The sequence below is a fragment of the Triticum aestivum genome, chromosome 1B (assembly GCF_018294505.1).
Source record: "Triticum aestivum cultivar Chinese Spring chromosome 1B, IWGSC CS RefSeq v2.1, whole genome shotgun sequence".
NCBI classification, from domain to species: Eukaryota; Viridiplantae; Streptophyta; class Magnoliopsida; order Poales; family Poaceae; genus Triticum; species Triticum aestivum.
Window position 1 is genome coordinate 402,603,638 of NC_057795.1, and position 12,634 is coordinate 402,616,271.

Sequence of the window (12,634 nt, forward strand, 5' to 3'; positions counted from 1 at the left end):
ATTTTGGAGTTGCCTCTATCTAGTTTAGCAAAGCAGGATAAGCCCATGAAAAATGAAAAGGCAGAACTCCTGCAAAGAAAGGACTTTAAGCTCAGCTCACGTCTAATCTCGGGATCAATCAACTGTCTCAAAGCCACCCGCAAACTAAAAACAACCCATATTATTTTTATAGGTCTGTCTTGGGCACATCTGTGCTATAGTTATTGCACATCTAAGTAACCCAGTCAATCTAGAAAGAAAAGAAAAAAACAAAAGAAAATGCTTGCACGAATCTTAGCATAAAATCAATTACATAGGACTTAGATATGCAATACTTAGAGTACATCTAGATGTGCTTTAGCAAAATTATATTTTTATTTTCTTTTGAAAGATCCAGCAAATTTCTGGCATTTCATATATTAAGCAGGAAAAAAAACAGTTCATAGTATCAAAGTCCAGATCATGCATCTCATATGGGTCCAAAAGGACAGCCACAGGGGCTCCATGTGGCACGTGAGATCCAACTTAGAAAAATCACCCGTACCGGACAAAGACCTGCCGGCCCATCGCGCCAACGCCTCGCTGACAACCAAAAGCCCACGCCGGCCCCACACGTCAGTGCCATCCAGCCCACCGCAAAAGGCGAGCACGACGTCTCGGGCTCACGGCCACTCGCCGGCCAGCGCCAGTGTCACCGAACCGCTCTGGAAACCCGGGGCAGGAGCGGCAAAACATACGGCGAAGCACCCCGCAACTACACAGAAATTACGGACGAGTCCCCGGGAGAGTGGGAGTAGTAGTAGCGGAGGGTCCGAGGAGCGAGATTGGCCAGTGGTCTCTCTCTGTTTTTGCGGGCGGGTCCTCGTGTCTGTCTGCCCGTCCGGCCCGGACGAGATGCTCCCGTGGGCGACGGCGGCGGAGGCCGAGGCGGCGCTGGGCCGCGCCATGACGGCCGCGGAGGCGCTGTGGTTCCGGTGCACCGCGGAGACGTCCGACTACTACCTCTATTGCCTCAACATCCTCTTCCTCCTCGTCGTCTTCACGCTCGCGCCGCTCCCCGTCGCGCTCCTCGAGCTCCGCGCGCCGCGGGCCGTCGGGCCGTACAAGCTGCAGCCCCGGGTGCGCCTCTCGCGTGCCGAGTTCCTCAAGTGCTACGGGGACGTCATGCGCATCTTCTTCCTCGTCATCGGCCCGCTACAGCTCGTCTCCTACCCCGCCGTCAAGGTCCGCTCCGCCGGCTTCTCTCTCTCGACCCCCGTTTTTTTTCTCGCTCTCTTGGTGGATGATGAATCTAGGCAATGCGGTCGGAGATTTGGGGCTCCATGGAAAAGATCGGATGTTCTAGCGCTTACAGGCATAGAATTTACTAGATTCCCATTGGGGTTGTCCTTTTGATCTGTATGTTCGGAGGTACTGTACTAGATTTGTGGAATTTATGGCGTGGGCTCTGCCCCAAAACCCTGTACAAGTGATCAACATTTCAAAGTTTCCTCTATTTTCTCCACGCAGTCTTGCCAAAAGAAAGTACTACTAATAAATTTATCCTGTTTGATTGCTCACTGTAGATGGTGGGAATCCACACCGGACTGCCATTGCCGTCTCTGGGGGAGATGGCCGCACAGCTGCTGGTCTACTTCCTGGTTGAGGACTACCTCAACTACTGGATCCATCGGCTGCTGCACGGTGAGTGGGGCTATGAGAAGATCCACCGGATCCACCATGAGTACACCGCGCCCATTGGCTTTGCCGCGCCATACGCACACTGGGCAGAGGTTCTCATACTCGGCATCCCCTCCTTCGCTGGGCCAGCCATTGCACCAGGCCACATGATAACATTCTGGCTCTGGATTATACTTCGTCAGATGGAAGCCATTGATACACACAGCGGGTAAGGAGTTTCAGTACTTTCTCTCTTGAGATTATTTCTATGCTTGTGCAGCCACTAACCCCTCTATAACTAAATAGCTAGCTCCCGGTGTATGTGACGATGTATGCAATGATGTAGTATTTGGCAAAGGTTATATTTTGCTGCTAGTGATGGATGCATTCATAACAAATGGAGTTGCTGGATGATTGCGACATTAGCTGCATGGGTCTACGTCTGAATTAGTTGAGTTATTGATTAAAAAGTTGTAGCTGGCTGCTTAATATGAGCCAAACTATTACTATTTCATCTAACTTGAATAACCAAGGACTGAATTTGACTATGGATTCTAATAACTCGAGAAGTTTTTATTTGGTTATGATCCAAAAAGACAAAAAGAAAGGTTTAACAAGCCATAAGAAAACAAAGTAAAGTAACCATATGTTCTGTTTGCATAACGTGTATACGCCACACGAAATAGAAACATGGGAGGTTTTCTTACGAATACAGTTCTTTGTTCATCTATAATTATATGAATGGAAGAACCTGGTAATGAAGAAGCTAAAGCAATTATCTCTTTTGTAGGACAAAATTAACAAACAAACTCTACATTTATTCGGGGTTTTCCCCAGCTGTGTTTCAATTCATGTGACTTGATTATTTTGACTAAAGTATCTTATGTTTCTTAATTATAATTTCACTCTGCTATGGAAAAAGATATAACCTACAAATCTTGAAGAAATAATAATATGTGTGAACAGCTAAGCTACAAAATGCCGCATCTAATCCGACTTTTAGGAGATGAGCCTTGTTTTATTTTGCTTTGTTGCTATGCTCAGTGATACTGTCCATGACTACTCCACAATGACATTTCTGAAGTTTTATCTTTTCATTTTGCAGTTTTGATTTCCCATTCAGCCTGACAAAGTATATTCCATTCTATGGAGGAGCAGAATACCATGATTATCATCACTACGTTGGAGGCCAAAGCCAGAGCAATTTTGCTTCCGTTTTCACGTACTGTGATTACCTATATGGGACCGACAGAGTAAGTTTTCCCCTTCATTGCACAAAGGCACTATTCAAAATCTCAGCAAGCGCAAGATTTCTAATTTGAGTATATTGTTCTTTCAGGGTTACAGATTCCACAAAGCTTACTTAGCAAAGGTAGTTTGTTTTAACTGTTTATATCTTCTGTCGTTACTTGTACTTTACCTAAGAAATAGTATCGTGCATTTTTTTTTGCAGTTTGCAAAACTGCCATCTGCTAATTGGCTGTTAAGGTGACTATATATGTGGAGCTAATTTTATTGACTTTTCTTGTCCCCCCTGCATGAAATAGTTGAAGGATCTGGCGCCAAGCGACGGCGAGAAAGGTGCCGACGGATTCGCTTACGCGAAGTTGGATTAGATGGTCTTATAGAGTGCATCCTCAGCGCCTCCCTGATGATCTTGTTCAGTTATGGCATTGTGAAAATAGTTGTGTTGAGCTGGGCATGTGTAGTTCTTGTTCTGTTATTTTTTTTTTGCAAGTGTGGTGAACATCCCTGAACTTGTTACGCTGACCAATAATATTTCCCAGATAACCTTCAAGCGAGCTTGCTATCTACGTATATGTCTGTGGATTGGCTTTCAATAGAAGAGTATGATTAAGCTTGTGCGCTTGATGGTCATACTGAATATTTATCATCTGTCTATGAAGAAAAAATATGTACATCCATTTCACTTCACACGCAAGCTCCAGTTATAAGATTGTACAGTATTAATAAGTGTCTCAATTTTGTATTAGCTCTAGTATAAATTTGTACTAAGCTTAAGACACTTATTTTGAGACGGAGGGAGTAATACTGAAAACACAGTTTAGACCATGAAATTTGTAAGCATTAACATAACGCGCTCCATTCATATAGATCCACTCTCAACAGAATGATCCAGTTAATAAAATAGCTGAAATCACAATTTACAGATAAACACTTGGTATTCACTAATCCATGAAAATAATTATTATTCAAAACACAGGGAGCAAGGGAGTCTGATCTGAAAAGACCCTAGAAGCCATTCAATAACCACGAGACTAACAAGTTGCAGAAACAACTGGAATACCCAATCCCTTGACAATCAAAAACATGACGCACGTCAAGATGATGACTCACAACACGATGGATCAAAAGGAACAGTCATCTGAAAGAGCTCTTGGTAGTCGTTCAGTATCGGCGTGGAGGGAACCGGTCCAGGAGCCTCCCAGATGGACATTCGTAAGCCATGTGACCACGGCCACCGCAGTTGTTGCAGATCATGAAGGCGCCACCCATGCAGTCACGGCTCATATGGCCAACCTGGTTGCAGGCCCGGCAGACCACGTCACTGTAGCCACCACGGAAGAGAGCACCACCGCCACCGCGGAAGGGAGCATCGCCACCACGGAAGGGAGCATCACCACCGCGGAACAGAGCATCACCGCCACGGAACAGAGCATCGCCGCCACGGAAGGGAGGAGGCCCACCCCTCTCGTTGATCTCGTCAGATTTGGGGCATTGACGGGCCAAATGCCCTGCAACATGGCAGAGGTTGCAAACAGGCTCATTGGTGCAGTTACGGGCAAGATGGCCACTCTTCCTACAGTTGTTGCAGGCCTTCTCGTTGGTGCACTCCACGGCAATGTGCCCTGGTTTGTAGCAGTTGTTGCAGAGCTTCACTTCTCCAGGCAGCATTGGCGGAGCAGTGCAGTCTTTTGCAATGTGGCCTGATTTGCCACAGTTGCGGCATATCCCTTCGTTCGGGCAGGCATTAGCCATGTGTCCAGGCTCTTTGCAGTTCCAGCAGAGATCTTTGGAAGAACACTCAGCTGCAATGTGCCTGCAGAAATTTAAAAACTGAGTGGCCAATGTTTTTGCCTCAGAAGAAAGGTAGAGGATGTACTATGCAGGCTTTCCTCTGGTCACATGGAAGAATAACGTATGACCTATGTACTCCCTCCATCTCAAAATAAGTGTCTTAACTTTATACTAACTTTAGTACAAAGTTGTACTAGAGTTGAGACACTTATTTTAGGACGGAGGGAGTACAACTTAAGCTTCACAATTTATCATGTACTGGTCATTTTTATGATGGTTATGATCTATGTACAGTTCAAACTTCAAGTATCATTATTTGTTAACCACCGCCTTCTGATAATATATTTGCATCCAGAATAAATTATGAAAAATGAACCAAATCCTTGTACAAGGCACTTGCACTTGTACTAAAAAGGTACTAACATAAGATGATTACAAATGACTTAAGACAGGTGACACGTGTATTGTTTTGAGGGGGGTGGGGGATCTCAAATAAACTATCAATTCACGCTGATACTAGATTTCTCATTAAACATGACAAGAACATAAGGTGCCTCAAAATGGTTAAGCATGAGCAAATAATTGCAACCATTAATCATGGTAACCCAATGTAAAATATGCACTGGAAAACAACTAGGTCTACCTAGAATATTAAAAGCATGAAAACCCCACAGGAAAAGAAATGCAATAGTTACATGATGATGGACAGAGTTCTAGATACAATACGGCATACAAAAGCAAATAACAAATGTGCACTAGAAAATAGCAGGGCTAAAATAAAACATTGAATCATTATGAATAAGAAGTCAAGAATACAATAAAAAGTTGCTACACAATGGAAGATCTTAACATGAGCTAACATACAAGACTGCAAAATCTCAGATCCGCATGACCAAACAAGTAATAGTCCTTACCCTGGAAGGCCACAGGCATGGCAGACAGACACATTTGGACAATCTCTAGCAAAATGCCCTGGACGCTTACAGTTGTTGCACAAATCACTAGCAGACCTGCAGTACAAGTAAAGGAAATAATTAGAGGATACACAGGCCCCTGCTACCATCATAGAAACCAGGGCTAGAGTAAGGCCTCTTCAGGTAGCATTATGGCCAACGCATACAGTTAGGAGAGAAAGCAGCAACGCTTGATATACGATGGCAAATGTTCATCGTGTTTCATTAAATAAGGCGGCTCAAACCTGTTTGGACCACGGCGGCCGTCCCTGTCTCTCCGGTATGGCGCGTCACGGTACAAGGTGCGTTCAGTACGCATCCTCCGGTCCCTCGGCGGCGGGCTTCGGCTGCTCATCGTCAACCCTTCCTTCTAAATCTCCTGCCTCCAAGCTCCCACCAAACTGTGAACACCACACGTCCAAACCACAAAATCACCACAACTCACCCTGCTTCCTTCCTCCCTTCCTTCCTGTCGACAACAAAACCACAGGCTGAAATCCAACCCCATGAGGCCAACAACCATCATCATCCTCTACTAAGCACGCTGAATTCCAACGGTAGGCCGCACGAACTTCCCCTACTTTCCGCCACGACCATTCACGACATGCAAGCACCGCCCCGCATCTTGATTTCTCGTGACGCAGAGGGTTTCCTTCCCAGACAACAACATCACCCAATTCACGCCCTACCAATAAATTTTGTTTTACCACCTGACCCTACAGCCATGAACCGTCCTACAACCACCTCAAGCACGCTGGATTATCAACATATGAGCGCCTCAACAGTTCCACCGGGCCATGCTCCTAAGTCCTATCGGACAAAGCCCAAGCTTCAATGAAAGAAACCCTAGGGGCGGCGACCACATCGGGCAACAGCAAGCGGGTTCGCATCTACTCGGGCAACATACGCGTACAGCTAAAGGCACGAAATCTCGGGGAAGACGGGCCGATTTCTGCTAACACGGCGCAAATTAGGTGAAGGTGAAGTCGACGAAACCGAGGCTTACCTAGGGTACGGATCTCCAGCAGGGAAGAGGACGACTGAAGAAACCCTACGAGTCCGGCGAACTCCGGCGGAGGTCAGCGGGGGGAAGCCGCGGCGGCGACGGTGAGGGACAGAGACCCCGACTCGCGATGTTGGATTGGGATTGGGTTGGTCCGGACACCGAAGGCACCCGGTCGGTCGGTCGGGAAGACGACGCAGATCCAGGCTATAAGAGGGAGCACGTGATTTTCCTAGCCGTCCGATCTCCAGTGGACGGCTCACAGAAAGCGAGCCACCCGTAGAAGACTAGAAGTCGTAACGCAAAGTTTTAAAAAAGGCTGTGGCGCTTGTGGTGGGCCGGAATCGAGCGACTCTTGGGCTTGGGCCAGGATGTCTCTCGCCGGCTGCAGCGGCGACGGTGGCGCGGCGGCGGCGACGTGGACGCCACCGTACTGCACCATCGTGGCGGCCGACACGTCCGACTTCTCCTACCTCTCCTGCCCGGCCTGCGGCCGCCGCACGCTCCCGGGCCACCCCGAGGGCGCACCCTGCGGGGCCTGCGGCGGCCCCGCCCCGGCGCGCGCCTACCGGCTGCTCCTCTCCGTGGCCACCCACGACCGCGTCTTCCCCGTCGTCCTCTTCGACCGCGCCGCGCGCGCCCTGCTCGGCTGCTCCGCCGACGAGCTCGCGCGCCTCTTCGCCGCGCACCGGGGCGCCGCGCGCGCCGCCGCGGACGCCCTGCAGGGGGAGATGTGCCGCCTGGCGCTGCGCGAGCCCACCAAGGACGGCGCCGAGCACCTCCGCGCCGTCTCTGTCGTGCCGCTCCGCGACGGGTTCCGCCCGGTCGTCGACACCCTCAGGACGCTCTACTCGCGCGCCGGCGGCTGACCGCCATGCTTAGATGGAACGCTTCTATGCGTCCTGCTCTGTAGTGCTGCGAACTGTATCAGTCGATGATCTCTAACTGTGATGTTACAGTGTAATTGGTACTCCCTCTATAAAGAAATATAAGAGCATTTAGATCACTAAAGTAGTGATCTGAACGCTCTTTTATTTCTTTACGGAGGGAGTATTGATTATGATGAAAAGTAGTTGGAAAAATGTCAGCGTAATGTGCATACAAGGCATCATCCCATTTAAATCTCTGATTTATCACAAAACTAGCAAATCATACATGTCAATGTTTCATCTCCTAAAAAATCATAGCAAATCATACATGTCTGCTGAGGAGTACGTTGATTTGTGTACTAAGATGTGCAGTCTACTAGAGAATACTGTACAGAGGAAGACCTGTTCATGCTAGTACAAGAAAACTAGTGAAGCGTTACAACGAATGAAGGATCAGTGATCAGTGACTGGGTCTCGTCTGCTACGACCTAATTCTGAAGACCTGCAGCTTCTCCTCGCTCAAGCACCCGAGGTACTTCTCCCCGGTGGAGCTCTCCGCAAACCTCAGGTCAAGGATAGGTTGGCGGTGCGGCCTGAGATCAGCGAGCGGCTGAAACGAAGGCAGCCGCCACGTGCGAACTCCGCGCAGCGACTCGTCGCCGTAGGCAAAGAGGCGTTGGTCGGTTCCGCTGCAGGGTAAGATTGCGGACTTCGACATCCGCAGCTCACTCACGTTGCCGTTGCAGATCTGCTCTTTCACGAAGGATGTGCTGCTCTTCCTCCTCAGGAGAGCGTGGCACCCGAGCTTCCCAGAACTGGAGAGAGTCGGTGATTGTGATATACCCATTTGAGATGCACTGCCATCGCCCGAAAACTCGACCCTCGGACGGAAGGAAGCCACAATCAGATCACTTGATGGAGCGGCACATGCAAGGGATATGCAGACCCCTTGGTTTTCCATCCCGGTAAGCAAATTTGGCCTGGAAAAATGACCAACATTTAATATCTTCATTTGCACATACCATAGGCATCGGCAGAATCGGTAAGAGCTTTTGAGCTGGCAAGTACCTATTTTCACTGCCATCTACATCCCAAATGCAGGGTCCTATGGAAGAAGCAGAGATGATCTTCGTGGAACCGCTATCATCTACGACAGAGTGGATTGTATGAACTGGGTTTGTAGATAGGCCACTCAAGGAGTGCAGTGGTCCTTTAGTTTGGCGGGTATCAAAGACCAAAAGCATGCCATTCTGTAAAATTCAACAGAAGTTTCTTGTCACCCTTTCAAATAGCAGAAAAGGTTCAGAAGGAATCATAAGAGATTTTGAGTAGCCACCTGTAATCCAGCATATACGTGATTGGGGCCAGTTTGATCCCCTGAACAGGACCAGCCTGGAGCCTGCATTGTATTAAAATACAAAAATTAGCAGGCCAGGATAGACCATTCAAGTAGTTCACAAAACAAAGTTCTAACTGGAAAGCATATATTCAGTACGTTTAAAGTTTAAATGTTCCAATTTCTGTGCATCATTGTCAGTTACAAGTGCCACAGGATGTAAATCTTCTGATATTTTGAAACATGTATGCTGCTGCATTTTAATATACACGACATAAAGAGCTATAAGAAGAACCAAAAATGAATGGAAAGCCTTCTGGAAACCCACACCCTCAAGCAAACACACCATCTATAATTTAAAAATACATATATACTTATAATGAAGTTAATCGCAAATGGAATCAGGTGAACAAAATTTTGGGGAGCATTGGTTTAGTCAATGTATGGAGAACATAAATGTACTTGCAAAATTTGTGAACTTCAAGTTCAAAGAATCACCGGTAGATCATACTGAAGGACAACATTGTTGGTTGTCATGCTGTAATATGCATATCGCACAAAAATAAAAGTTAGTTAAAATCTGTTAAATAAAATAGTGAGAAATTGAACTGGCATATGTTGCAGACGGACCTGAGAAGTGACAATTTCCTGCCAAGAGATGCAAAAATAGCAAGGCCCCCAGGAGTTATACAAATATCCCTGACAGCTTTAGTGTTAGGCGGAAGGCGGACTTTTGTTTCCTGTCTAGAGAACATGCAGATCTGTTGAAATTATGAGTGGAGATACATAAGGTGACTACGAATAAACAAACAAAATGTGTGTCAAGAAGCATAACTCGTCTTCAATCATTAAGCAACACATCTAGTTTGTAATCTGTACCTTGGTAAGGACATGTTCAGCACTAACTCCAGGAGCCCTTCCAGAAGCTACTATAATCTGGCTGGATGCATCTATGCCCATGACTCGAGCTCCATCCAGGACAAACTCATTCTACAACATATGGTAAACAACTTCAGAACATGGTGCCTTACACAAATGAGTGGTTATGTTTTTTATGTGAGAACGAAGTGAGGAACAGAAAAACAAATTGGATCAAAAGATTATATGACCCTTTCGGGCCCAAAGTTGGCATGACAAACAAGATACCAAGGCATGTACATGATAGATTTTATCATATTACATGATCCTTTAAAAGCACAACCAAATGGCACTAGAAAACAACTCTCAAGAATGCTCCATATAGTTTAAATGTAGAAAGAGACAATCAAGCAACACTCGAAATAAAATATACCTGGAGAACAAACTTGCAAAGATCGCTACTGCCACCATGTGCTCTAAGTGAGGGAAGTGACTCTGCAATCATTGCTCCATTCGATGATTGTTCTGCCATTTTCTTCATAATTGGTTGAAAAGAACATTAGCATCCTCTATTGTATAAATGATAATAAAATTAATTTTTTGAGTAATGCTACCTGTCGCTTTGAGCTTGACTCATTTATTAGACGTTGCTGATACAAAATCTGCCTCTGCAAGACATATAAAAACATGAGTGAATAAATACGATGCTCTACTGAACAAAAAGGTTTATTTCCTGACATGTGAGAGGTCAGTCAGAAACTAGCAATTTAGTATATACTATAATAAGGGAACATACACAGGAGGGCTTTGTTAAGATGAATAAACTGAGAGGTAAGCTTTTATCTGCACAGCATTACTAAGAAGAATCGCCGTACTAGATTTTCAGTTTAAATAGTATGCATGGTAACACAATGAAACTATTGTTCATACTTTAAATAGCGATACCAAAGCGGAGAAGTTATGCATGTACCTTATATTCTTTTACCTCCTCAATTAATTTTTGTTGCTGCATGGAAACATAGAAGTATTAGGTTATATAACAGCTATATGCAACGTATGCCTTGTGGTGACTTAATATATTTATAGGAGTGTTACGATAAGAGAATATGCCAGTTGCCTATAACCCAACAACAGAACATTAACATATTTCTCACAAAAATGTCTAAGCTTATTAATAATCATTACACATTTACACTGAACTGAAATGGCATGAAGAGATGAATTCAATAGCAGAAGTGAACATTCAACATCGGGCATGCACAAGCTACAGAATCAACTAAAAAGAGAGTAATCAGGCAGTTGCTGAACCAGGCAGGGAGTAACAGTTTAGCAAAGAGGGGCAAACGCCTATGATTTACTCAGATTCCATCTGAGTTACCCTTTTTGTATCCATAATCCGTTTGACTTTTATTTGCACTTGAAGATTTTGCTAATAGTTTGTTATCCATTTTGCCTTTTAATCCTTTTATTATTCTTTGCTGCCTTAAGCGACGAAGTGTACTTATATAAGACCATGTAGTCTTATCACCAGGATTTCTTGATTCACAGATGTAATTAGTGTTCATACAGAATAACAGAAGTACAAATATCCTTCTTGGTAATATGACTCATAATATCTTACATTCAGTGAACATGTCAACAGGAAAGAGTGTTCATATAAATCCTAATATCAGTTTGAAGCAAAAAAAATGTGGATTCTGAAAAGGAAGTAGCTTACTTGATTCTCAAGAAATTCATTTTTATCTCTCAATGATAATACTTGCTGTATAAACAAAACAAGCTTCAGTCCATGGTCAGAAATATATCCAAGGAAAAGAAATAAAAGAAAAACTAACCTTTTCAAGATCATTATTTGGAACAACAATCTCTGGTGCATAGAGGTTGATAATGTTCTTTTGTCTAAACATCTTGCCGCACTGAGGACACTGATTAAATAATAACAACAACCATGGTCTGAGAAGTATTTCTCCCAATAAGAGTGTGCAATTCACTTAAAGATGTGATTCTAAACTAGGAGTTGTTGACAACATACCGTGGCACTTTTCTTCCCACACTGTGCTAACCATTTTTCTAAGCAAGATCTGCCGTAGACATGTCCACAAGGAATGCAACTACAAGTAGAGTATCATATAGTTAGCAATTCAAGATTTCCACCAAGATGAGTTATTTTGGGGGCTACAAATAACGAGTTCAAAACATAGGTCTATGCCACAAAACCAGCAAATAAAAAACTAGAAACAGGTTTAAAGAATAAACGAGGTTCATCACCCCCTGGATATTTTTTAGGGGTACCCCCTGGATACAAAATTCAAATAATCAAAAGGCTCAATGATGCATAGTGTTAGAGTACGTAATGGGCCTAACGGGCCCATTAGTCTTAGGGTTAATTAGAGATAAGGGTCGCTTGCTTAGGGTTCAAGTAAACCTTGCTTGGGAGTCAAGTAAACCTCTCTATATAAAGAGAGGAGATGTATCAATCTAATCAAGCAAGAATTAAGAAGGAAATCCCTTCCCTCTTGCCCGGCCGTGGGCAGAAAGGCCCCCGGCCGGCCCTCTCGCGCCCTCCTTCTAGCAGCGCCATAACAATTTGGTATCAGGTAGCTCAGTTCCGATCATGTCTTCACCGCCGCCCACCCCGTCGCTTCCGCTGCCGACCGTCACCACCGCGCCGCTGGTCGCATCCTCCAGCGTCGCCACCGCCCAGATGCCGGCGCCCTCCACCGCACCACCGGCCGCCGCCTACACCCCAGAGGAGATCACCGGGGTCCTTAACTACCTCGTCACAGCCGTCCAGGGGATCCGACTGTACCTGGCCAGCCCCTACGGGCCGCCGCCGCCCCTGCCGCCGACCATCGCCACCGGGCCGCCGGCCCTGCCGTGGTACTCGCCGCATCCAGGGGCCTCCGCGGCGTTCGCTGGGACGCTGCAGCCCCAGCTG

General features: G+C 45.8%; 4 protein-coding genes across 5 annotated transcripts in view; 2 read left to right on the forward strand and 2 right to left on the reverse strand.

Moving 5' to 3' along the window:
• The first annotated feature begins 663 nt into the window (after positions 1-663).
• Positions 664-3,436, forward strand: LOC123127385 (very-long-chain aldehyde decarbonylase GL1-10). Its single transcript, XM_044547062.1, has 5 exons — positions 664-1,203; positions 1,545-1,867; positions 2,744-2,891; positions 2,978-3,010; positions 3,186-3,436. Exons 1-5 carry the CDS (start codon positions 874-876, stop codon positions 3,252-3,254), a joined length of 903 nt encoding a protein of 300 aa, XP_044402997.1. The 5' UTR covers positions 664-873; the 3' UTR covers positions 3,255-3,436.
• Positions 3,437-3,761: 325 nt separating this feature from the next.
• LOC123127391 (cellular nucleic acid-binding protein) lies at positions 3,762-6,944 on the reverse strand. The gene is made up of 4 exons (XM_044547073.1): positions 6,637-6,944; positions 5,876-6,099; positions 5,592-5,687; positions 3,762-4,699 (listed from the first exon to the last, which is right to left on the reverse strand). Exons 2-4 carry the CDS (start codon positions 5,983-5,985, stop codon positions 4,048-4,050), a joined length of 858 nt encoding a protein of 285 aa, XP_044403008.1. The 5' UTR covers positions 5,986-6,099; positions 6,637-6,944; the 3' UTR covers positions 3,762-4,047.
• Positions 6,945-7,049: 105 nt separating this feature from the next.
• Positions 7,050-7,597, forward strand: LOC123127393 (uncharacterized; the record flags this gene model as incomplete). Its single annotated transcript, XM_044547083.1, is given in 1 exon segment — positions 7,050-7,597. A coding segment is annotated over 1 exon segment (453 nt), but the record flags the coding sequence as incomplete, so codon positions are not given.
• A 147-nt stretch (positions 7,598-7,744) lies between these two features.
• Positions 7,745-12,634, reverse strand: part of LOC123127379 (E3 ubiquitin-protein ligase RFWD3) — a 7,692-nt gene continuing 2,802 nt past the window's right edge. Inside the window, exons 2-13 of one of the 2 annotated variants that reach the window (XM_044547043.1) lie at positions 11,729-11,807; positions 11,532-11,621; positions 11,414-11,458; positions 10,667-10,702; positions 10,311-10,364; positions 10,130-10,231; positions 9,718-9,828; positions 9,469-9,599; positions 9,337-9,376; positions 8,839-8,901; positions 8,571-8,752; positions 7,745-8,482 (exon numbers count right to left, since the gene is read on the reverse strand). In XM_044547043.1, the coding sequence (XP_044402978.1) occupies positions 7,984-8,482; positions 8,571-8,752; positions 8,839-8,901; positions 9,337-9,376; positions 9,469-9,599; positions 9,718-9,828; positions 10,130-10,231; positions 10,311-10,364; positions 10,667-10,702; positions 11,414-11,458; positions 11,532-11,621; positions 11,729-11,807 (1,432 nt within the window). In that variant the 3' untranslated portion in view covers positions 7,745-7,983. The remainder of the gene's footprint in view (positions 8,483-8,570; positions 8,753-8,838; positions 8,902-9,336; positions 9,377-9,468; positions 9,600-9,717; positions 9,829-10,129; positions 10,232-10,310; positions 10,365-10,666; positions 10,703-11,413; positions 11,459-11,531; positions 11,622-11,728; positions 11,808-12,634) is intronic. The other variant, XM_044547050.1, reaches the window with a different exon arrangement.

What these genes read in the sequence shown, in the direction of transcription:
- LOC123127385 (XM_044547062.1), top strand. Translation starts at nt 874, where the DNA reads ATGCTCCCGTGGGCGACGGCGGCGGAGGCCGAGGCGGCGCTGGGCCGC. An exon ending in GCCATTGATACACACAGCGG is followed by an intron (nt 1,868 to 2,743) that starts GTAAGGAGTTTC and finishes TTCATTTTGCAG; the next exon opens with TTTTGATTTCCCATTCAGCC. An exon ending in ACAAAGCTTACTTAGCAAAG is followed by an intron (nt 3,011 to 3,185) that starts GTAGTTTGTTTT and finishes TGCATGAAATAG; the next exon opens with TTGAAGGATCTGGCGCCAAG.
- LOC123127391 (XM_044547073.1), bottom strand. Translation starts at nt 5,985, where the DNA reads ATGAGCAGCCGAAGCCCGCCGCCGAGGGACCGGAGGATGCGTACTGAA. An exon ending in GGCCGCCGTGGTCCAAACAG is followed by an intron (nt 5,688 to 5,875) that starts GTTTGAGCCGCC and finishes CTTGTACTGCAG; the next exon opens with GTCTGCTAGTGATTTGTGCA. An exon ending in CATGCCTGTGGCCTTCCAGG is followed by an intron (nt 4,700 to 5,591) that starts GTAAGGACTATT and finishes AAATTTCTGCAG; the next exon opens with GCACATTGCAGCTGAGTGTT.